This window comes from Pan paniscus, chromosome 8 (genome assembly GCF_029289425.2).
Source record: "Pan paniscus chromosome 8, NHGRI_mPanPan1-v2.0_pri, whole genome shotgun sequence".
Lineage (NCBI taxonomy): Eukaryota > Metazoa > Chordata > Mammalia > Primates > Hominidae > Pan > Pan paniscus.
In genome coordinates this window covers 90,122,150-90,145,165 of record NC_073257.2, presented here as the reverse complement: position 1 = coordinate 90,145,165, position 23,016 = coordinate 90,122,150, and the positions used below count along the sequence as shown (strand labels likewise).

The window sequence follows — 23,016 nt, the reverse complement described above, 5'->3', positions numbered from 1 at the left end:
TTTGTATTTCTGTGGGATCGTTGGTGATATCCCCTTTATCATTTTTTATTGCGTCTATTTCATTCTTCTCTCTTTTCTTTATTAGTCTTGCTGGCGGTCTGTCAATTTTGTTGATCTTTTCAAAAAACCAGCTCCTGGATTCATTAATTTTTTGAAGGGTTTTTTGTGTCTCTATTTCCTTCAGTTCTGCTCTGATCTTAGTTATTTCTTGCCTTCTGCTAGCTTTTGAATGTGTTTGCTCTTGCTTTTCTAGTTCTTTTAATTGTGATGTTAGGGTGTCAATTTTAGATCTTTTCTGCTTTCTCTTGTGGGCATTTAGTGCTATAAATTTCCCTCTACACACTGCTTTGAATGTGTCCCAGAGATTCTGGTATGTTGTGTCTTTGTTCTCGTTGATTTCAAAGAACATCTTTATTTCTGCCTTCATTTCATTATTTACCCAGTAGTCATTCAGGAGCAGGTTGTTCAGTTTCCATGTAGTTGAGCAGTTTTGAGTGAGTTTCTTAATCCTGAGTTCTAGTTTGATTGCACTGTGGTCTGAGAGACAGTTTGTTATAATTTCTGTTCTTTTACATTTGCTAAGGAGTGCTTTACTTCCAACTATGTGGTCAGTTTTGGAATAGGTGTGGTGTGGTGCTGAAAAGAATGCATATTCTGTTGATTTGGGGTGGAGAATTCTGTAGATGTCTATTAGGTCCGCTTGGTGCAGAGCTGAGTTCAATTCCTGGATATCCTTGTTAACTTTCTGTCTCGTTGATCTGTCTAATGTTGACAGTGGGGTGTTAAAGTCTCCCATTATTATTGTGTGGGAGTCTAAGTCTCTTTGTAGGTCACTCAGGACTTGCTATATGAATCAGGGTGCTCCTGTATTGGGTGCATATATATTTAGGATAGTTAGCTCTTCTTGTTGAATTGATCCCTTTACCATTATGTAATGGCCTTCTTTGTCTCTTTTGATCTTTGTTGGTTTAGAGTCTGTTTTATCTGAGACTAAGATTGCAACCCCTGCCTTTTTTTGTTTTCCATTTGCTTAGTAGATCTTCCTCCATCCCTTTATTTTGAGCCTATGTGTGTCTCTGCACGTGAGATGCGTTTCCTGAATACAGCACACTGATGGGTCTTGACTCTTTATCCAATTTGCCAGTCTGTGTGTTTTAATTGGAGCATTTAGCCCATTTACATTTAAAGTTAATATTTTATGTGTGAATTTGATCCTGTCATTATGATGTTAGCTGGTTATTTTGCTCGTTAGTCGATGCAGTTTCTTCCTAGCCTTGATGGTCTTTACAATTTGGCATGTTTTTGCAGTGGCTGGTACCGGTTGTTCCTTTCCATGTTTAGTGCTTCCTTCAGGAGCTCTTTTAGGGCAGGCCTGGTGGTGACAAAATCTCTCAGCATTTGCTTGTCTGTAAAGGATTTTATTTCTCCTTCACTTATGAAGCTTAGTTTGGCTGGATATGAAATTCTGTTTTGAAAATTCTTTTCTTTAAGAATGTTGAATATTGGCCCCCACTCTCTTCTGGCTTGTAGAGTTTCTGCCGAGAGATCCGCTGTTAGTCTGATGGGCTTCCCTTTGTGAGTAACTCGACCTTTCTCTCTGGCTGCCCTTAACATTTTTTCCTTCATTTCAACTTCGGTGAATCTGACAATTATGTGTCTTGGAGTTGCTCTTCTCAAGGAGTATCTTTGTGGTGTTCTCTGTATTTCCTGAATTTGAATGTTGGCCTGCCTTGCTAGATTGGGGAAGTTCTCCTGGATAATATCCTGCAGAGTGTTTTCCAACTTGGTTCCATTCTCCCCATCACTTTCAGGTACACCAATCAGACGTAGATTTGGTCTTTTCACATAGTCCCATATTTCTTCGAGGCTTTGTTCATTTCTTTTTATTCTTTTTTCTCTAAACTTCTCTTCTGGCTTCATTTCATTCATTACGTCTTCCATCACTGATACCCTTTCTTCCAGTTGATCGCATTGGCTACTGAGTCTTCTGCTTTTTTTTTTTTTTAAGTAATGTTTTTAACTACTTAAAACACCAGATAAAGTCAACACTACAAGTTGCTGGGCCATGAACTTGCTGTGGCTTTGTGTCTTCTCTCTCCCTACTATGGAAGCATGGCCCTTTGCAACCTGGAAAACCAGGGTAGATAAACCAGAGATGTGAATGAGTGGGCCAGAACAAACACTGTGATTAGTGTGACAGTAGACACCTATTTCCAAGTCAGTAGATGCCTATTTCCATCATCTCTCCTGTAGCTCGTGTATTGTCTGATACCTTTAATCGTCTTTTTTTTGTGTGTCATCCGTGGAATACAATTAATCATCTTTCAATGGGAAATTGCCCTTCAGTGTGGTAGCATGCTGCTTTTGTCAGAAACCCAATAGACTGTGAAATACTTTTACCACTCTTGTCATAATGTGTGTTTTGACTTAATTTTTTTGTCTTTACTTTTTGAATTAGAGAGTATGACTTTGCCAGAGCAGTGTGTTAATGTAAACCAAATTAGTTCTGGCATAAGGGATTTTTTGTTTTGAAGTTGCCTAGAGGAAGATTTCCTTCTCTTTAATTCACTGAGCCGCCATAGCATTGCTGGCTGGAGTGTTCAGCTGGTGGACGGGTCTCCCTAAGCAGATTTGAGAAGTCATTGCTGCCTGCTGGTTCAGACACAATACTGTCCCTGTTCTCTCTTCTTCCCCCTCTGTCCCAGAAGAGGGCCTGCACCTGATCCTCTGTAATTCATATTGAAGTCTGCAGGGGTCCTGGCTTAAGTTCTGTTTAGAAATGCAAAGCTATTGCATTAATTTATACCTTAGGGAGAAAGAGAAGGAAGGTAAAACAGCCTAGGAAAACAGCATTTGCAGAGTCCTTTGTGGGTGATGCGGTTTAAATTGCATGTGTTCTAAAATACACTAAAATGTTGGAGGTTGGGGCATATTCCAAATCCCACTGCACAGGCTAGTAAAGCATTCTTGCTCTTGTTCTTGGGGTGAGAGGACTCTTTTTGAAGGGTTTCTAATAAAGTATTTTTATGTGATTAAAGTGCTTGTAACCTTGAGACTCTTGAGTTGCAAATCTTATCCTCTCCCCCTGTGACTAGTCTTCTCAAAGCAGCTGAGCTTTTTCCTTCTTTTCCTTTAGCGAAGGCTTGTCAAATCTCTTGAAGATCTTTGCTCCCAGTATGATCTGACAGTCCGAAGCTCTACTGGCGATATTATCCAGTTCATTTATGGAGGAGATGGCTTAGATCCTGCAGCTATGGAGGGAAAAGATGAACCTTTGGAGTTTAAAAGGGTTCTGGACAACATCAAAGTAAGATTTAGCATTATATCTGGGGTTAGAGTGTTTTTAAGGATGTTTCTTTAGGATGGAAGTACTGTTTGGACTATCACTTGCAGTTAATAAATACTTCAGTATTTATAATCCCAAGCACTGGATTAGTATCTTTTTTCTTTGTGTTACTCTGTATAATTTTCCGATATTAAAAGGGAAGGGCCAGGCACAATGGCTTATGCCTGTGATCACAGCACTTTGGGAGGCCAAGGCAGGAGGATCACTTGAGGCCAGGAGTTTAAGACTAGCCTGGGCAGCAAAGTGAGACCCCATCTCTATAAAAAAAAGAAAAAAGTTTTTTTTTTTTTTTAATTTCCAATATTTAAAGGAAAAAGGCCAGGTGCAGTGGCTTACACCTAGAATCCTAGCAATTTGGGAGGCCAAGGCAGGAGAATCACTTGAGGTGAGAAGTTCGAGGTCAGCCTGGGCAACAGAGGAAAAACTCTATCTCTAAAAAAATATTTTTTAAAGAATTAGCCAGACATCAGGCAGATCACAAGATCAAGAGATCGAGACCATCCTGGCCAACATGGTGAAACCCCATCTCTACTAAAGATACAAAAATTAGCTGGGTGTGGTGGTACGTGTCTATAATCCCAGCTACTTGGGAGGCTGAGGCAGGAGAATCACTTGAACCAGGGAGTTGGAAGTTGCAATGAACTGAGATCACACCACTGCACTCCAGCCTGGCAACAGAGCAAGATTCCGTCTCAAAAAAAAAAAAAAAAAAAGAATTAGCCAGGGATGATGGCATGCTCCTGAAGTTCCAGCTACTCAGGAGGCTGGGGCAGGTGAATCCTTAAGCCCAGGAATTTGAGGCCACAGTGAGCTGATCTTACCACTACATTCCAGCCTGGGTGACAGACCAAGACCCTGTCTTAAAAAAAAAAAAAAAAAAAAAGATAAAAAAAGGTGTTTTCAGTTGAAAGTCTAGTGTTGGTAGTAATCAAATGCCAACAGAAGAGGGCTTTGTTTGGTTTCGCTCTGTGTCAAGTAGAGCATGCTAGAGACCAGTTTTATAAGTCATGGGCATTGAAAAGCAGGCACACTTCACATACTTTGAGAATATAACTTGGAACAACCTTTTTGGAGAGTAGCTGGACAATACCATTCTGAGTTTTAAATACGTGTCCCTTTTGACCCAGTAGTTTCCCTTACAGAAACTCCTTTTGTCCTCTAGAAATGGTCTAACTATGCCAAGAATGTTTTTTCTAGGCTGCTTACAGTAAAGGCAAACCATCAGTAGAGGATAGTTCAAATACATGATCATCTGTCTATACAAAAGAATAATAATGCAGCCATTAAAACATTGAGTCAACTTGGACAAAGCAGAGGAGAGGAAAAAAGAGGAAATTCTGCTGTGGCTCACGCTTGTAATCCTAGTTCTTTGGGAGGCTGAGGCGGTCATATCACTTGAGGTCAGGAGTTCGAAACCAGCCTGGCCAACGTGGTGAAACCCCGTCTCTACTAAAAATACAAAAAAATTAATCGTACGTGGTGGCGCATGCCTGTAGTCCCAGCTACTCGGGAGGCTGAGGCAAGAGAATCACTCTAACCTGGGAGGCAGAGGTTGCAGTGAGCCGAGATGGCACCATTGCACTCCAGCCTTGGCAATCCAGCAAGACTCCATCTCAAAAAAAAGAAATTTATGAGCTTCAGAAGTGGGAGAATATTTTCACTCTTGAAATGTTTGAGTTTTTTAAATAACAGTTTATATTTTTAATGTAAATCTGGTAGGGGGCAGCGGGGTGGCGAAGGCTGGGAAGTGATGGGACAACACCTGCTGAATAGCCCAGAAATTTTTGCGTAGGATGGAGTATCCATTTATCCAGTTTTCACCTTCACATGAAAGGTAGAGTCCACAATTTGTTTTGAAAGAAAAATCACAGGTTGCTAAAAGCTCACCTTGGGTAAGGTCATTTTATCCTTTGTAAGTTCTCTCATCTACTACCGCCTGCTCTCTGTGGCACCCACACATAATGTAATTTTCTTTTAATACTCAAGGCAGTCTTCCCGTGTCCCAGTGAGCCTGCTCTCAGCAAAAACGAGCTGATCCTGACCACAGAGTCCATCATGAAGAAGAGTGAGTTCCTCTGCTGCCAGGACAGCTTCCTGCAGGTGAGCTCTGCCAGGTGCTGGCTACTGCACCCAGCCTGGCTGTCGTAAAGAACTCTGTTTGCCAAGGGCTGGCAAGTGGATTTTATAAGCTGGTTGTTTTTTAAGGTAGGGTTGTTCCTTTGTTAGAAAGTTCAAGAATGGGCCAGGCGTGGTGGCTCATGCCTGTAATCCCAGCACTTTGGGAGGCCGAGGCAGGTGGATCACTTGAGGTCAGGAGTTCAAAACCAGATTGGCCAACACGATGAGACCCTGTCTCTACTAAAAATACAAAAATTAGCCGGGCGTGGTGGCGGGCACCTGTAATCCCAGCTCGGGAGGCTGAGGCAGGAGAATCGCTTGAACCTGAGAGGCGGAGGTTGCAGTACACCGGGTTGGCACCACTGCACTTCAGCCTGGGCAATAGAGCAAGACTCCATCTCAAAAAAAAAAAAAATGACTGGCAGTCATTCAAAAATGGCCAAGGCAAAAATCTCACCAGCCAACAAGCAGAATTTATCTCATGACTTTCTTAGTTTATGTCTTTCACTCAAGCCATTTCCCTATTAGAAGAAAAATGTTTTTTTCCCCTTTTAGAAGAAAAATGCTGATTTTGTTTGAGCGCTGTCCCTAACACCAGCCTACTACCTACTCTATCCTGTGAGCCAACTCTTCCCTCAATCATTCTGAATCCCAATAATTATTAGTACTAGTAGTCTTGTTTTGATACCATTTATTTTAAACTGCTCTTTCTTTTGCTGTATTGTGGATCAAAAATCCATTGAATCAGCCTTTTCTATTCTTCCAGGGAGCTGTTACTTTGATACCCTCTTAAGGTTTTTTGGCTCGTTTGTTTTTTGTTTTTTTTTTTATGGTTCTGACCTGCTCAGGCAGCTCCTTCATGTTTGTAATCATGGTTAGGATCAAAAGCAAAGGGATACAGAAATCAGTAAATGGTTTCCTTTGTGTACTAAATAGTAATTCAAATGTAGCACAAGATCAGCAGGCCAAAGAAGAATGTATCTCTTTCAGTAGATCAAAAATAAAAACAGCGAGTGAAGCTTAAATAAGAATATTTGTGTTAAGGAAGCTCCTCGCTTCTTGTGTTCATGTGTCAAGGTGTGAAAGGTGAAAAAGAGACTCTTCCAGATTTTAAAATCAAGAGTGTGGCAAGGCTGCATGCCTTTGTCTGTTTTTCTCCTCCAAAGGCTTTCTTATTCTTTTTTTTTTAACTAACAAATTAGAGTTGTAATTTGGTTTTTCTTCGCGCTCATGTTTACGTATTTATCTGTTTGTCCTCAAAGACCTTAACTGAGACAGGTTATGAAAGCTATAACGAGGTAACGTACTTAGCATGCTGTGAACGCCAACAGAAAGGGCCCACTCCAGCAGCACCCCAGCATTTGCCAGCGCCAGAGAGAGCAGGTTTCTGTCCCGGTTCTGGCAAACACTGCTTTGCTTTGGACTGGTTCCTTTCTTGCCCTTGAAAAGGTTTAACACAGGTGACCTCCTACCCGGCAGCATTTGTTTATTCAGTGAGCACTGGTTTAGCCCTCACCATATGTCACACAGTCCACAGATCCTGGGGATGCAAGGATGACTAAACATGTCCTTGCCACCGGCAGCTCACAATCTGATGAGCTCAGATTTGCTGAGAGGGTCCAAAATCCACTGGCCAGAACAGATGTGTCTGAACCCGTGAAATGTTCTCCAGCCCTAGCCCGTATCAGAGCTGAGGTGACAGAGGCACTCCTGAGTGGCATTGAGCCCAGGTCCCTGCCAGAGGAGAATGCCCGTGCTCATAGGTCTGCTGTGGAGCATGAGACACTAACTTCTGGTTAATCGTGTGATGAATTGCCTGCCAATAGCCATGTTGTGAGTTCGTTCCCTCTAGTATGCATGGGTTGACTCAGTGTGAATTTTTAGCAGATTGTTTCAGTTTTCATTTCCAAAAAGTGAGCTGTTTTTCTTTTTTTATTTTTAAACCTAATTTCCAGAACCTTTGTGTAGGGAAAGTCATTCAGCAAACCCACGGGAAGTGTGTCCATTGGGGTGAAAGCTGAGCTATGTCATTCCCAGTGCCTAAGCCGGCAGATTGTTTTAGGTGTGTTATTTTTACTCCCTATGTGTGCACAGTCCCTTGCAGATGAAAACCTTCTGGGTCTAAGGCTTGGCCTTAGGTTCTGCTCCTGTTTTTCCTGTGCCAACAGGTAAGGCAGCTTTTAACAACTGGTGATCAAATGGCAACATCTGGGCCAAGAGGGCTTTCGGGACCTTTCTCAAAAGGACCCAGCCACTGCCAGGCAAAACCCCCTCTTATACTGAATATATAGAGGAAAAATTCAGTGGCAGCAAGTGCAAATGCCTTTGAATATTCTGTTAGAGCCATGCCAGAAGAGGTTGTCCCACTGCCCTCTCCAGCTTTATTTTTCATCTCTGGTTTGCAAAAGGTAACTGTATCTGAAAACACAGTGTCAGACTCATCATTAATAACAAGGAATCAGGAGAGTTTCTCTTTAAAAAGAGTTTCTTGAGAACTCTAAAGTTCTTGCGAATTAATAAAAGTTTTTTGTTTTTTTTTTCCTGAGACAGAGTCTCACTCTGTCGCCCAGGCTAGAGTGCAGTGGCACGATCTCGGCTCACTGCAACCTCTGCCTCCTGGGTTCAAGTGATTCTCCTGCCTCAGCCTCCCAAATAGCTGGGACTACAGGTGCGTGCCACCATGCCCAGCTAATTTTTGTATTTTTAGTAGAGACGGGGTTTCACCTTGTTGGCCAGGCTGGTCTCCAACTCCTGACCTCAGGTGATCCACCCGCCTCAGCCTCCCAAAGTGCTGGGATTACAGGCGTGAGCTACCGCACCCAGCTGGTAAAACTTCTTAAATAAAAAGCCCTTTCTATGTAGAACAATGATTGGGCTGCAGGGTCACCCTCCGTGGGCCTCTGTACTTTCTCAGTGGGAAGAAAGAGAGTGGGCCAACACAGAGAGTCATGAGAAAGCAGTATTCATGGGAACTGACAGCCAGGATGTGTTGGGCCCCCGAGGTAGCCCCTTGGCTGCCTGGGCTCCTGGGAGACAGACGGAATTTCCCAGTAGGCAAAGATTACATTGAAGAAACCCCTGTTCAGAGAAAAGACTTTGAAGAAAGCATCTGACTTCGTGGAGTGGTTGGTTGCCTTGGCCAAGCGCTGACCTCATTCAGGCCTTCAGTGCCTTCTGCTCTAGGGTGGTGGGGCTAAAGCCATGCCACCTCACAGCAAGGTCTTGCCAAGCTGGGCAGCAGCTGGCTGGGAAAGGCATAAGACCATGTGGACACAGATGCTAAGGCTATTTTAACAGGAACATAAAGTTCTAGCAGTTTGCTTGTAGAAAGGGTAGTAACTAGAAATGGCTAGTTAGGAGGCTAATGAGATTTCTTTTTGCAAGGTTAGGATAGAATGGGGCTAGGAAGTCTTAAGCTGTCTGTGGATACCTTATAGGATTTTATTTTTGCAGAAATGGGCTCCTGGTTCAGGCTTAGGCATTTTCAGCCATGTAATAGGCTGAGTGGACTTTGGGCAGGGCATGCTGGCCTTCTCTCTGGGGGACCCTCAGCCTACCCCAGAATCAAGAAACAGAACCTCACGAGGCTTCTCGGCCACCACAGTACGCAGTCTGCCCTCAAGCTGCTTGTCCTCCATGTGTGGGCGTCTGTACTCATCCAGACACACAGAGCAGCTGGATGCCTGCATTTGGCCAGAGTGCCATTCAAGCTTACCGCCACTGTGATTTCCTTGCTGCTACAAAGGAGGGGCAGTCTATCTCCTCTTCCCCATATTCTCAGAGACTATATCATCCCTAGGCCACACCAGAGCAGCTGATGCCAGCTCCCGGGATGGCAGGATAATGGCCTCTGGAGGATGGTTGCTACTACATAGCAGGTGCCATCAGCTCCCCCTGAGAATTGCTTTAAGAGCCAGTGTGTAGTCCGTGATGATTGACCCACTGTGAGCAGGATGTTAACCGCTCCTCTGTAAGTGCTCCTTCCCTGTGAGCACTCTCCAGGGGAAGGTGCTGGCTGATCCTGGCTTTAGGAGTGGTGGTGGGCTGGGTCTATTTCACAGACACACTGTAAATCCTAAAACAGATAGTTTTACCCATTTGAGTGGTTGCCAGAAAACCTGAGTCAGGGCTGTAGTCTCTAGCCCTGCTCTGATCTTCCACCTGTGTATTTTTCACCTTCTTCTTGCTCTACTTGGTCATCCTCCCGGGGCTGAGAGTGCTGTTCTTAAATACAGTGGGAATCGCAGCATATACTGATGCTTCACATCTGGCTTTGACAATGGTTTCCAGGAATCCTTACAGACTTCTAATTGTGTGTGGGAAGACAGTGTAGGCCTAGGCCTGTGGGGAGAGGTGGTTACCAGAGGGGAAAAGATAAGCTGGGTTTGGGGAGTGTTTTCTTTGAAATGAAGGTAAGCTCAAAGTGTGTTTGAAATGCATTTACTGTCAACAAAGCTATGCTTTAGTTGGTAGTATTTAAACTGAGCATAATACCTTCAGAAGAAACCCTCAAAAATTAATCTGTAGAAGAAGAGTATAAATGCTTCAGTCGTACCTGTCCTGAGCTGTGTTCTTATAGCCCTCGTGGCACGTGGGAGAGCAAGAACAAAGGCTCCCACGCACTTTGTGGGCTCTGTAGATAGTGCCATGAGAGCAGTTGGAGGAGAAGGTCTTAGAGACACATTAACCAATGGAGTGTGTGTCTGGGGTATGGACAGTGTGGTGTGTTCCTTGGAAAACCACTTTGTAGTAGAAGCAGTATCCAGATTGGGTCCTTTATACTATATATGGAGCTAACACTAAAATATGATGGACTTGTCATATACAACTGAGGTTTATGAAATGAATTATGTCATCTGCATGACTGTGAAACTTACAAATGATGTTTGCTGTGTAATCTTTCAGGAAATAAAAAAATTCATTAAGGGGGTCTCTGAGAAGATCAAGAAAACCAGAGATAAATATGGCATCAATGATAACGGCACAACAGAGGTAATATCCCTCCAAGACGCGTTAGAACCCCGAGCTGTTTGCAGGTGCCGCTGGCCCTAACTCTGTGCTTGGCTTGTATTCTCCCAGCCCCGTGTGCTGTACCAGCTGGACCGCATCACCCCCACCCAAGTAGAAAAGTTTCTGGAGACCTGTAGGGACAAGTACATGAGGTAGGGATGCTTTTGTCTTGGACTGACAGTCATCCACATAGGTCTTACGTATCCCTTCTGTTTCCCCATGTGTACAAAACCCTGCACCAGCTCACTTGTTAACTGCCAGTATTTGATCAGATTCTGTCACATTTTCTGTAGGGGGTCTGATGAATTGCCAGGCTGAATGCTCCAAGATAACGGAAATAATTGCAAGGAAATTTCTTAGTGTCTTCTCCCCATGGGGAAACTGCTAACGAATATGGCAGATGCCACTGCTCTGTTTGCCGTCAGTACCATTGGTTAGCAGACCGCTTAGATTTTCTGCATCCATTACATGCTGACCACAAGCAGCCATGCAGAATTGAGTTGCACTGCTGCCCCCTCTCTGACCATTACTTTCCCCTGTCTGCACCTATTTCTGGTCTATGCCAGGCTTTTTCTCTGTCACAGACATACCCTTTCCGACCCTAATAGCATCTATATTATCTGTTGAAAGGTGATAACCAGAAGCCTCTCCCCAGCAGTTTTGCTGGACTTTTCTTCGGCATGCTGCAATCTCATCCATACCTTTGCCTTCTAGGGCACAGATGGAGCCAGGTTCTGCAGTGGGTGCTCTGTGTGCCCAGAGCATTGGTGAGCCAGGCACCCAGATGACCCTGAAGACTTTCCACTTTGCAGGTGTGGCCTCCATGAACATCACCCTGGGCGTGCCCCGGATTAAAGAGATCATCAACGCTTCCAAGGCCATCAGGTGCCTGCTTTCATTTCCTTCTTGTTCCACACATGCCTGTCCTGTTTCCTGAGAAACAATGATCCCCGTGTCACATGCATATGTGTGATAGCCTCATAGGACTGTGTCTTAAACTCTGGGTGGCATGCTTGTTGTGTTAATCATATTTTGGTTTTTAAAAAAGCCACTCAAGAAAAAGTCTAAACTGGATACAGTCAAAATAGAAGCAATGGTTTTGTTATGGCCACAAGTAACATGAAGAGAGAAAATGTTTAAAATGACTGGAAAAATTGGAGCAATGTGTCAGTGGAGATTTCATCCTTTTGATGTCATTATTCCAGCCTAACTAGGCCTGACTGAAATGTCTGCCACTTGCCCTGTGGTCATATTCTGTGAGCCCCTGGTGATTTCATGATGGGATTTCTAGTTGATCTAAGGCTAGAAGAAATAGAAATGTATTACAATGCCTTTGATGACAAAAATAATGATTTTTACCTATGACCTATATTTAACAAAATGATAATACGTAGCATTAAATGAAAGATAGTCGGCTGGGCGCAATGGCTCACACCTGTAATCCCAGCACTTTGGGAGGCTGAGGCGGGCAGATCACGAGGTCAGGAGATCAAGACCATCCTGGCTAACATGGTGAAACCCCGTCTCTACTAAAAATACAAAAAATTAGCTGGGCGTGGTGGCGAGCGCCTGTAGTCCCAGCTACTCCGGAGGCTGAGGCAGGAGAATGGCATGAACCTGGGAGGCGGAGCTTGCTCAGTAAACTGGGGTTGCTAGTAACATTATGATTCTAAATAGCACTTGGGTTTAACAAAGCAGTAGTCCTCAAACAGCCTCCTCCCTTGTGCTAGTGCCATTTTTCCTTTGCTTCTCAACAGCACTCCAATTATCACAGCACAGCTAGACAAGGATGACGACGCGGATTATGCTCGCCTCGTGAAAGGGAGAATTGAGAAAACCCTCTTGGGAGAGGTAAGAAGAAATCCCTATTGATAACAAGAAAACTAGCTCAGCAATGTTGCAAGGAAGTGTAAAAATCAGCTGCCATCTATTGACCAGCCTGTGGCGTCCACACTACTCAAGCTCTTCAAAAAAGCAAGCAGTCGTGTGCTCTTAGGAAAGGGGAAAGCGGCTGATTAACAGTCTGATCTTTTGACACTCCAGATTTCCGAGTATATTGAAGAAGTGTTTCTTCCTGATGACTGCTTTATTCTCGTCAAGCTCTCCCTGGAACGGATTAGGCTTCTGAGACTGGAAGTGAGTCACATAATTAAATGTAGAGAGGAAGTCATCCTGTTAGTCCCAAGATAGGTACTGATAAACTAGGGCAAGAGCTAAGCAAGACAGAGGAAGCATTGCAGAACCTGTGTGGTTTCTGGTTTTTGTGATTCTGTTGTCCCCTCACATTTTCTTTCTAAACCTGACCTTGATACAAATATACCCATCTAAAGACACACAGAAAATTAGTTGAAATTTTGTGCGGACCACAATACCAGTTCACTGTGACACGGTATTATGATAAGTGGTCTTGTTGTCCCTCTTCCTAGTGTCTGGAAGGACCCTAGGGCTGGCTGTGTCTTACTCATCTGTGGGTCCCCAGCGCCCAGCATGGCAGCTAGCCTAGGAAGTTCAGTAAATGTGTTTAGATGGGGAGATTAACCTGGCTTCTTAAACTGGCATGCATGGGTAATAGGCAACAGTTGAAAGATGATCAGCCTTTCTCACAAACAAACCAACTTGGGGTACAAACTGAGTAACTTCCCGACACCCTCTTCTTTCTCTTGGGTAGTTAAAGCTGTACTAGCCCTTAAAACACTTTCTGTCAGCTCGTTCTCTCACGCATCAAGTTCATATGTTACCCATATAACAGTTGACTCAAATGCAGCAACCCGCTCTCCAGTTTGGGGATTTCTCTAGCCTGTCTCTTGCTGCCTGCCTTGTGGCTCCTTTGCAGAAGAGATGAGTTGTATCCAGGAACGTAGCACATGAACCATTGTGAAAGTGTCAGGTAAAGGGGAGGCCCCACGGAAGCTTTTAATTAGCCTGGCCTCCAACCTCCAGCCTCCCTAGAGCTTCCCACAGAGGCTGCGTGTGTTGCCATGAACTGAGCATGAATTTTCAAGGGCAAATATTTTGTCGTGGGTGAAAAAAACTACTCTTTTTATGAATAAAGCATAGATATATATACACATATAGTACATAAAACATATGTAGCATATCTATGGTATTAATTTCATGGTGCGGGTGGGGGGTGCTTAGAACAAACCTGACTAAAAGGACTTCTTAGAGGGGCAACAATGAAATAAACGAAGAAAAACACTGGAATCAGTAACACCTACACCTGGCCATGTTGCAGGTGAACGCTGAGACAGTGAGATATTCCATCTGCACATCCAAGCTCCGTGTGAAGCCCGGTGATGTGGCTGTTCATGGTGAGGCTGTGGTGTGTGTCACCCCCAGAGAGAACAGCAAGAGCTCCATGTACTACGTGCTGCAGTTCCTGAAAGAGGATCTCCCCAAGGTGAAACAGAAGTCGCTTCTCATGGAGACCCAGCATCTCCCTGTGGTGTGACACCCAGGGCTGGGACCTAAGGGCTTTGTCACTTAGTCCCATTTCTTAATTTCTTCTTGGCCTTATCCCCAAGGAGTTAGTCTGTTAGATTCCTCTCTGTTCTATCAAAAAACTGATGTTAGGATGAGGTGCAGTCCCCTGAACAACTTCTGTTCTCCCTTATCCCTAAAACTAGCTCTAGTGTGTTAACAGATGACCACTGCTGAAAGCTGGGGTGATCAAGGTGATCAGCCCAGGGCATGGCTCACCCCGTCCTCACAGCTTTCTCTGTCTCTGAATCCAGGTGGTGGTGCAGGGCATTCCAGAGGTGTCCAGAGCTGTCATCCACATTGACGAGCAGAGTGGAAAGGAGAAGTACAAGCTTCTGGTGGAAGGTGATAACCTGCGGGCAGTCATGGCCACACACGGTGTGAAGGGCACCCGAACCACCTCCAATAACACCTATGAGGTACCACTCAGCCCACGGGGTCGCCTTAGGGTTAGGCTGTCTTCCTTGTGCCATCTGCAGGCCTTCCACTGATTCCCAGTATACTTCTTTTTTTTCTTTTGAGATGGAGTCTTGCTCTGTTGCCCAGGCTGGAGTGCAGTGGCGTGATCTCTGCTCACTGCAAGCTCTGCCTCCCGGGTTCACGCCATTCTCCTGCCTCAGCCTCCCGAGTAGCTGGGACTACAGGCACCCACCACCACGTCCGGCTAATTTTTTTTTTTTTTTTTTTTTTTGTATTTTTAGTAGAAATGGGGTTTCACCATGTTAGCCAGGATGATCTCGATCTCCTGACCTCGTGATCCGCCTGCCTCGGCCTCCCAAAGTGCTGGGATTACAGGCATGAGCCACTGTGCCTGGCCTCCCAGCATACTTCTCTGACCATCCCATTTGCTGTGGGTCTGCAACTGAAAATTGCCCAGCAATCCATTTCTGGAAAACGGCACAGGGTTTGCTTTGAAACTGCAGGGCAGAGGAGAAAGTGGAGAGAATTTGCAGTGGCCTCCCGGAAGGGGCTGCTTCTGCTCATTACTGGCTCTCTGTAGGTGGAGAAAACTCTGGGCATCGAGGCCGCCCGGACAACGATCATCAATGAAATCCAGTACACCATGGTGAACCACGGCATGAGCATCGACAGGAGGCACGTGATGCTGCTCTCCGACCTCATGACCTACAAGGTATGTGGGCAGGAGGCCCCCGGGCTGCCTGGACATCCCGAAACTCACTTTCAGGAGAATAAGCCTGTGGAGTTTCTAAGACATGTAGAATACGCTGCTGTGAGGACCATCATAGAGAGAAAATAAGATGTGAACATTGCTCAAAAACCAAAGTATGCTGGTCAGACTGAGTGTCCTGGTGAAATCCCAGTATGAGAGTTACAGCCTCATGGCAAACTCACACCCAGTCGGTGGAGTGAAGAGAGCTGGAGCTTGGTTCTGTCCTCATCCTGAATGTCATCCTAAAGCAAAATTAGCCACTGCCAAAGCCCAGAGAGTCCCATGGCAAGTTGAGGTGTTTCTTTCTTATTAAACCCATCCATCACTCTTCTGTAGCCATTCCCAGGAAAAAATAAGTTAACATGATCTGATGTTGGGGGCGGGAGGCTGAGGTGGGTTGGTTGGTTTGATTTTTTTTTTCTCTCTTTTCCAAAAAAAACGTATTTCCCTCTAGCTGTGCCTTAGGGCAGCAGGTTTTCATAAGGCTTCCCCAAACAAGTCGATAGTGTATTACAGACTATTTAGAAACCAGGTGAGGGAAATGGCCCATTTCCTATCACCCTGAGGCTGTCGGTTCGATGTCTTCTGTGAAGTCCTATTCTTTATGCATCTTTTACTTTAGTCGCAGGAAACTGTGTGCATGCAGTTTTTGTTGTGACTTTTTGTTTAACATCACAAATGTTTTCCATCTTGTTTCATGGTTTTAATAAATATACTTTTTAAATTATGGCACAATATTCCTTTGAGTAGAATTACCTAAATTTAATTAATTCTCTTCATACTTGAGGTTTTTACATTCTTTTATTTTTAGTTCTTTGAGCCATAAGAAATCTCTTCAGAAATACTCCCCTTTTTTAAAGTTAGTCTCTGAATTCTAGTTCTCAATTCTTCTTTGTTCTGATGGCGTCTGGATGCGAGTGTGAAGTTTCATGTTGCCGACGATTGACCACCTCAATGGGACACAGAGGGCGGACACATAGCTCCCCAGGGCCTTTCACACCTGACATTGGGTCTTGGAGGATTTTTGTTGATTGTATTGAAGGTGCACCGTGCTTTGGTTTTGAGCTTTTGCCATTGGTGTGAGTACCACCGTGACTCTTTCTCCCTTGACGCAGGGTGAAGTCCTGGGCATCACTAGGTTTGGCCTGGCCAAGATGAAGGAGAGTGTGCTGATGCTGGCCTCCTTTGAGAAGACGGCTGACCATCTCTTTGACGCTGCCTACTTCGGGCAGAAGGACTCTGTGTGTGGTAGGTTTGATGTTTCTATGAACAGCATCAAAGGCCTTTACTATTTACGAATTAGACCATGGCTAGGCTTCCAAGGGAATGAAAAAAACTGAGTGGCAGAGCGTTTATTTTTTCAAGAATAATGTCATAGACACGAATTGGAACTGCTGGATCTTTTATCTCCAAATCCTAACTGTAGCATCCTGCATCCCCGTTTACATCTGTTGGATGACTTCCCTCTGTCAGCACAGATGGTTTTTGGTCCACGAAGCAAAGAGCAACCCTGGGCATGTAAGAATTTTTCTAGCCCTTGACTTTGTAGTCAGCCACACTGATCCTGACCCCTGTGTGTGACACCAGGGCTGACAGGAGCAGGTACTGGCTGGGCACTGGGCAGAGCAGAGTGTCCTACTGTCCTTGGGAGGTGGCCATCGATGCCTGCTGAGCCCCTGTGCCAGGCATCATATGTGTCAAGTATCTCTACCCACCCGTGGCGTGTAGATATTAAGCCCTTTGACAAGTCAGAAGACCAAGGTGACCTCGCTTGCTGTCGAGTCCACCAGCAGAGCCTTGCTCTGCACCATGCCTCATCCCCGCCACTCGACAAAACATGGCTTTATGGGGCTGTGCTGGCCTGGGGGAGAGGGAGCACGAGGGGAATTCTCCCCAATGTCTGGCTTCCCTGCCTCTTCCGTGAGACCAGCACTGACTGCTGAGCTTTGCTCGAGCCTTTCTGATTCCGCAGGAAGACCCTGCAGGCTTGGGGTGAGAGCTGGTAAGGGGCTGGGGTTCGAGAGGGCCAGCAACCTGCCCCGGGGCACACGCCAGTCAGGCCCACACAGGGATTCCAAGTCTGGCTGCTGTTTCCAGGCCAGAGCTCTGCTTCCCAGTAGCCCTTTGCTCTCTCACCTCCTGCTCTTGTACAGATTGGCATCATTAGAGTATATTCCCATTTCTTGCCTCTAAGATTAACTGTTTCTCTTTTCAGAAGGGACAGGGATTGGAGATGGAGGGAAATAAATATTACATAAGTCTTTAAGATAAAGAAGGGTGAGAGCCGGGCATGGTGTTGCTATCGTCCCAGCTACTCGGGAGGCTAAGGCAGGACAATCACTTGAGCCCAGGAGTTTGAGGCCAGGCTGGGCAACATAATGAGAACTCGTGTCTATTTAAATATTTTTAAAATCAAAAAACAAGCGTGGGCTGGGCGCGGTGGCTCACACCTGTAATCCCAGCACTTTGGGAGGCCAAGGCGGGTGGATCACGAGGTCAGGAGTTCAAGACCAACCTGGCCAAGATGGTGAGACCCCGTCTCTACTAAAAAAAATACAAAAATTAGCTGGGCACGGTGGCAGGCACCTGTAATCCCAGCTACTCAGGAGGCTGAGGCAGGAGAATCTCTTGAACCTGGGAGGCAGAGGTTGCAGTGAGCCGAGATTGCACCACTGCACTCTAGCCTGAGCAACAGAGCAGGACTCCGTCTCAAAAAAAAAAAAAAAAAAAAAAAAACTAGCATGAAGGGAAAAGAAAAGGAGCAGCAGTTAGAGTGGGGCGAGAGGGAGGTACACAGAAGACTGGAAGAAAGCCCAAGGCCAAGAGAAGAGCAAGTCTGCCTGACAATAGGGCTGAGACCCAGCACTCAAGCCTGACACCTGGAAACCGGGCCTTTGCTGCAGCTCTGCGGCCCCACACACCAGCACCTTTCTCCACCACCAGTCTCCTTGACTGCCTGGCACTGCCACCCCACCCCCAATTTGAAGTTTTCCCCTCCTCCTGGTCCTTCAGCACATTGTAACCCAGTGTTTGCCCTCATTGCATGTTGGTCTTTAATTTAGTTGTTTGCCTCTCCGGTTCCTTGGTAGCACAAAGTCTACAACACAGTAACCATTTGCTTGCTCATCGTAGACTCTAGCCTTATGCTAGGTTGACATGGGGCTTGGAGAAAGAATCTGCACCACCCCCTTGATCCTGTAACTCTATAGGTGCCCTGCCTTCTGGGTGTTTCTCATCAGGGCTGTAGATCATGAAGGCTCAGATGCTCTTAAGCCTGGCCTGGCCCCTTCCCCTGAGCACAGCTAACAGCTGCCTACCGCAGTTTCCAAGGGGATTGTATTCTGCTCACTACTGTCCCAGTTGTTTGCTTTTCTTGGAGGCTCTAAGTTAAGGAAGCACTGGGTGGCAAACTTAGAGTTTCCTAAGCATCCTTCAGTATTCTTGCTAAGTTGTGTTCTCAAAGGCAGGGCCCTCCCAGGGTGCCTTTGGCTCAGGTGGGAGAGGAGAACTGGAGGAGCTGACTCTGTCTCCAACAAGCTCCTGGGCTGTGAGCAAGCCCTGCCCTTCCCTGAAAGTGCAGAATCCCCCTGTCTGCACTCCACAGCCACCCTTTTTAGATGGGAAGGAAAGGGATTTGCCAAAGTTCAGTTGATGTGGAGTGGCGCTGGGACTCACATCCTAATTTTCTGACACTTAAGCCAATAGTCTTTCTTCCTGAAAATGTACCTTGTGTTTAGAGGCTCTCTGATGTTCATTCTGGTTGGTTTCAGGGGTGTCTGAGTGCATCATCATGGGAATCCCAATGAACATTGGAACCGGGCTCTTCAAGCTGCTTCACAAGGCCGACAGGGACCCGAACCCTCCCAAGAGGCCCCTGATCTTCGACACAAATGAATTCCACATCCCCCTTGTCACATAGTCCAAGGAAAGAGGGGACCATGCCTGACCTTGACTCCTTGTCCTGTCTCCAGCTGATGTAAAGAGTTTTGTGCTCCCTGGGACGGGGGTCCTGAGGTCCCCACCTATGCCAGCAATCAGAGAAGCCCTCTTGGCATCCCCAGGAGCAGCTTCTCCTCTGATAGGGTGCAGCTCACACCAGTGACCCTGACTGTGCCACGCTGCTCGGGAGAGCTGAGGGTTTTATTGTTTGCTTGCTTGAAACCTAATCTATAGACGGCCCCACAGCTCCTGCACACACTGCTTCCCTGGACTTAAAGCCCAGCCAGGTGTCATGGTCCATCCCAGCTCACTGCATACATCCATCGGCTCCCCATGGTGTCTTCACACCTGACGATGAGCCAGGCCTGAGCCCCACACAGGCCAGGGCACATTCTTGGATTTTCCATTCCTTGGTCATGCTGGAATCTCTCAATGTGACATACTTATGTAAATATTGTTACTATTATTTATTTGTTCCATTTGAGGGATTTGGAATTTTTGTTATTTTAGTTTTATTTTTGAAACCAAGCATCTATAGAAACCAAGAAAGTCAGCATGTAAGCGTCACTGGAAAAACTGGTTTAAGCAAATAGAGCCATCTGGGATTTGTAACTGAGGTGCAACTGTCATGAGGCCCAGGCAGCTCTGTAACATCTTCTATAGATGCCCCTGGCTACCCTGTTGTTTTCATCTACCTCAGACCCCTATCATGGGGCTCTACCCTGTGACAAGAGCCAAACCCATTCTCCATGGCCTGTGGAAGCCTCACTGGAGTTTGGGGCCTGCTGCAATGGGGATGAGATGGTTTTTTGTAGAATTATACTTATGTTCCTTGGATGATCTCTAGTTGATTTTTTAAGTTCTGAGTTGATGCTGTTAAGGTACCCGGGGTAGCCATTGGTTCTTGGATCTGTGTTAGAATGAGTGCTTTCCCTTCCTACTGATGTGATTGTGGATTAGGAATTCGTGACCGAGTGATTTTTGGCCAGTGGTTGGGTTTAAAATTCTATTAAAATTTGTAGTTTGGGCTGGGTGCTGTGGCTCATACCTATAATCCCAGCACTTTGGGAGGCCAAGGGGGGCAGATCACTTGAGCCCAGGAGTTCGAGAGCAGCCTGGGCAACATGACGAAACCCCGTCTCTACAGAGAATACAAAAATTAGCCAGGCATGGTGGCCCATGCCTGTAGTACCTGCTATTGGTAAGGCTGAGGTGGAAAGTTCACTTGAGCCTGGGAGGTGGAGGTTGTAGTGAGCCAAGATCGTGCCACTACACTCCAGCCTGGGCAACAAAGCAAGACCTTGTCTCAAAAAAAAAAAGAAGAAAATTAAGCGTAAAAAAAAATTAATTAGTTGTTATAAAAAATTATAGTTTGACCTTTTGATTTCCCTGCATCTACAAGGTAGACCTATTAACTTCTCTTGGGGTATCAGTGATGTGGAAAAAAAATGCCATTTTTCTTAATGTTTAACCCCCTTTTATCTTTGAATTGAGCTAGAGCCTGGTTTAGGACAAAGGATTAAGTTTGTTAATGAACACTAATTCAGGGCTTCTACCTGAGACCCCACCGAGATCACCAGTTCTCATGTAACCTGGGAAGAGCCATAAAGGGGTACCCCCCACCCCAACTGCCTTCCTGGAAGCATGCCTGGGAAGTAAGCTGTAGGCCTGATCCGAGCCAGGACCACTGGGATCCGTGCAAAGGCCAGGGGAGGGTAGAATTGAATCATAGGAGTGAACTCCGGCACCTGTTGTGTTCTGCGGGTGACGCACACTTTAAATGGAAGAGAGGTTGTGGCTATAACTTGTGGCTGGGAATAATAAAGATGGCACCGCCAAGGAGCCTCACCTTGCGTGAGTGAATACTCAGTTGGGCGCTGCAGGGTCTGGAGTCTGTGTGAGACGTGTGTGATTGTGATGGGTGCGAATCAGCGTATAGCACTTGGGAACAAGGCAGACCTTGGAGCAGAATGGTTATGTGAAGGATCACATCACCCATGGGTAGGGGGGGAAGTCATACGTCCTGGAGGTGCTGGTCCTCCTCCTGGAACTGCCAGCCTTGCTAGGACTATCAACATCAACAGCATTGCCTGGTAAACCCTACTGTTTGTGCTCCCCACTGTGTCCCATGACTGGTGTTAAAATTCTCCCTACTTTGATCATCTGCCCTGCCCAGGCCTTGGGCTTTATGCCAGCACAGAGCTCAAAGGCCAGGTAGCAGCACATCCTCAAGCATGAGAGCTCAAAGGGTTACATTTGAGTCTCTGTACCTGCTTGGAAGAAATAAAAATACGTGTGAATTCCATCTCATCCATGAATAGTTACAAATTCTTGACTAGCATTCTGTCCAGTTCTTTGCCATTTTTACGTCTTTTTTACAAGGGAGATTAAAATAGCTCCTGACTCAGTTACAGCTCCCTGCAGTGTTCAGCACTTTAGGGGTGGGAGAGACATTCTGGAGTCTTTCAGTATATATATGTGTCAGTTAAACTATGGTGCCGTGTTTCTATTTCAGGGTTTATCCATGTGTATTCGCATTGATTCATGTCTGATTGAACCTGGCATTGTATGTTTACTTTTCTTGATTTTTGCTGTCTGTTGGCAGACCTCTTTATTTTTCAGCCAAAACCCAAGAGAGGAAATATTTGCGTTACCTAAAACTATAGCAGAATCATCCTTATGGGTTGTGAAAAAGGACGTTGGCCTTGTATGAGTTCTAACTCCTAGAATGAGAACCAACCCCTGTCAGGAGCTCACCTCTTCGGGTGCTGGAGGTCAACAGTGAATGCCCCAGTTACCCCCACCCCTGTGACTTAGAAATGTAGGAAATAAAGTGCCCTCTGAGATGCAGCTAATCCAGCCCCAGTAGGAGGCGCTGAAAGGACTCAAGTCCGGAGTCTGAAGGGCCATCTGGCCAGGATCAGGTGCATAGCTTAACTTTTATTCATTCAACAAAGATTTAAGGCTTGCTACTTCCAAGGCACTGTTCTAGGTATTAGGGGTGCAGCAGTAAACACAACAGGTGAATCAGATGTTAATACATCTGGCCAGGCGCAGTGGTTCACGCCTGTAATTCCAGCACTTTGGGAGGCCGAGGCGAGTGGATCACCTGAGGTCAGGAGTTGGAGACCAGCCTGGCCAACATGGTGAAACCCCGTCTCTACTAAAAATAGAAAAATTAGCTGGGTGTGGTGGCACGTGCCTGTAATCCCAGCTACTGGGGAGGCTGAGGTAGGAGAATTGCTTGAACCAAGGAGGCAGAGGTTGCAGTGAGCCGAGATCACACCATTGCACTCCAGCCTGGGAGACAGAGTGAGACTCCATCTCAGAAAAAAAAAAAAAAGATGTTAATACATCTAAAAGGAATTCCACAGAAGCGGGTGAAGCAAAAAGGCTCAGGTTCAGTGTGCAGAAGTGTGTCCAGCACACTCTGGGGTGGAAGCTGCAGATCAAGGGATTGTGCTCCCGTGGGCACATCAGGCCCACCAGGGTAAAGAAAGGTCCCTCTGTGGCTGCAGCCCTCTGGTTCCAACCCCTCCCACAGGGCCTCTCATGACACTAATTTGGCCTCCTTACCTTAGGCTTGGATTCTGGGGAGTGTGCCCTGAGCGAGGACACAAGCCTGCAGTCACTGGGAAAGGTTGCCACCATCCTTTCCTCAACCTACTGGCAGTGTTAGCGTGTGAACATTTGAATCCATTAATATTTGCTACACTTCTGCTCTGTGCCAGGCAGTGCACTAGGCCCTTGGGGAAGGTCCCTGCATGAATGGAGCTTACCATCTGGTCAGGGTCATCTTGTTAAGAGCCTGAGTTCTACAATCAGTGTCAGGATTTAAATCCCAACTCCCCCTTTCTTTTTTTTATTTTTATAATTTTTTTTTTTAATTTTAAATAGAGACAGGTCTTGCTATATGTTGCCCAGCTGGTCTCGAACACCTGGGCTCAAGCAA

The 23,016-nt window shown here is 45.8% G+C and overlaps 1 protein-coding gene across 1 annotated transcript in view; it reads left to right on the top strand.

The window, feature by feature from the left end:
• POLR3A (RNA polymerase III subunit A) overlaps positions 1 to 21,374 on the top strand; it is a 54,393-nt gene extending 33,019 nt beyond the window's left edge. Inside the window, exons 20-31 of the mRNA XM_034930951.3 lie at positions 3,137 to 3,307; positions 5,333 to 5,446; positions 10,370 to 10,456; positions 10,544 to 10,626; positions 11,189 to 11,359; positions 12,232 to 12,325; positions 12,518 to 12,610; positions 13,710 to 13,874; positions 14,209 to 14,373; positions 14,955 to 15,086; positions 16,241 to 16,373; positions 18,896 to 21,374. Of these exons, the coding sequence (XP_034786842.1) occupies positions 3,137 to 3,307; positions 5,333 to 5,446; positions 10,370 to 10,456; positions 10,544 to 10,626; positions 11,189 to 11,359; positions 12,232 to 12,325; positions 12,518 to 12,610; positions 13,710 to 13,874; positions 14,209 to 14,373; positions 14,955 to 15,086; positions 16,241 to 16,373; positions 18,896 to 19,044 (1,557 nt within the window). The 3' untranslated portion in view covers positions 19,045 to 21,374. The remainder of the gene's footprint in view (positions 1 to 3,136; positions 3,308 to 5,332; positions 5,447 to 10,369; positions 10,457 to 10,543; positions 10,627 to 11,188; positions 11,360 to 12,231; positions 12,326 to 12,517; positions 12,611 to 13,709; positions 13,875 to 14,208; positions 14,374 to 14,954; positions 15,087 to 16,240; positions 16,374 to 18,895) is intronic.
• Positions 21,375 to 23,016: the final 1,642 nt, after the last annotated feature.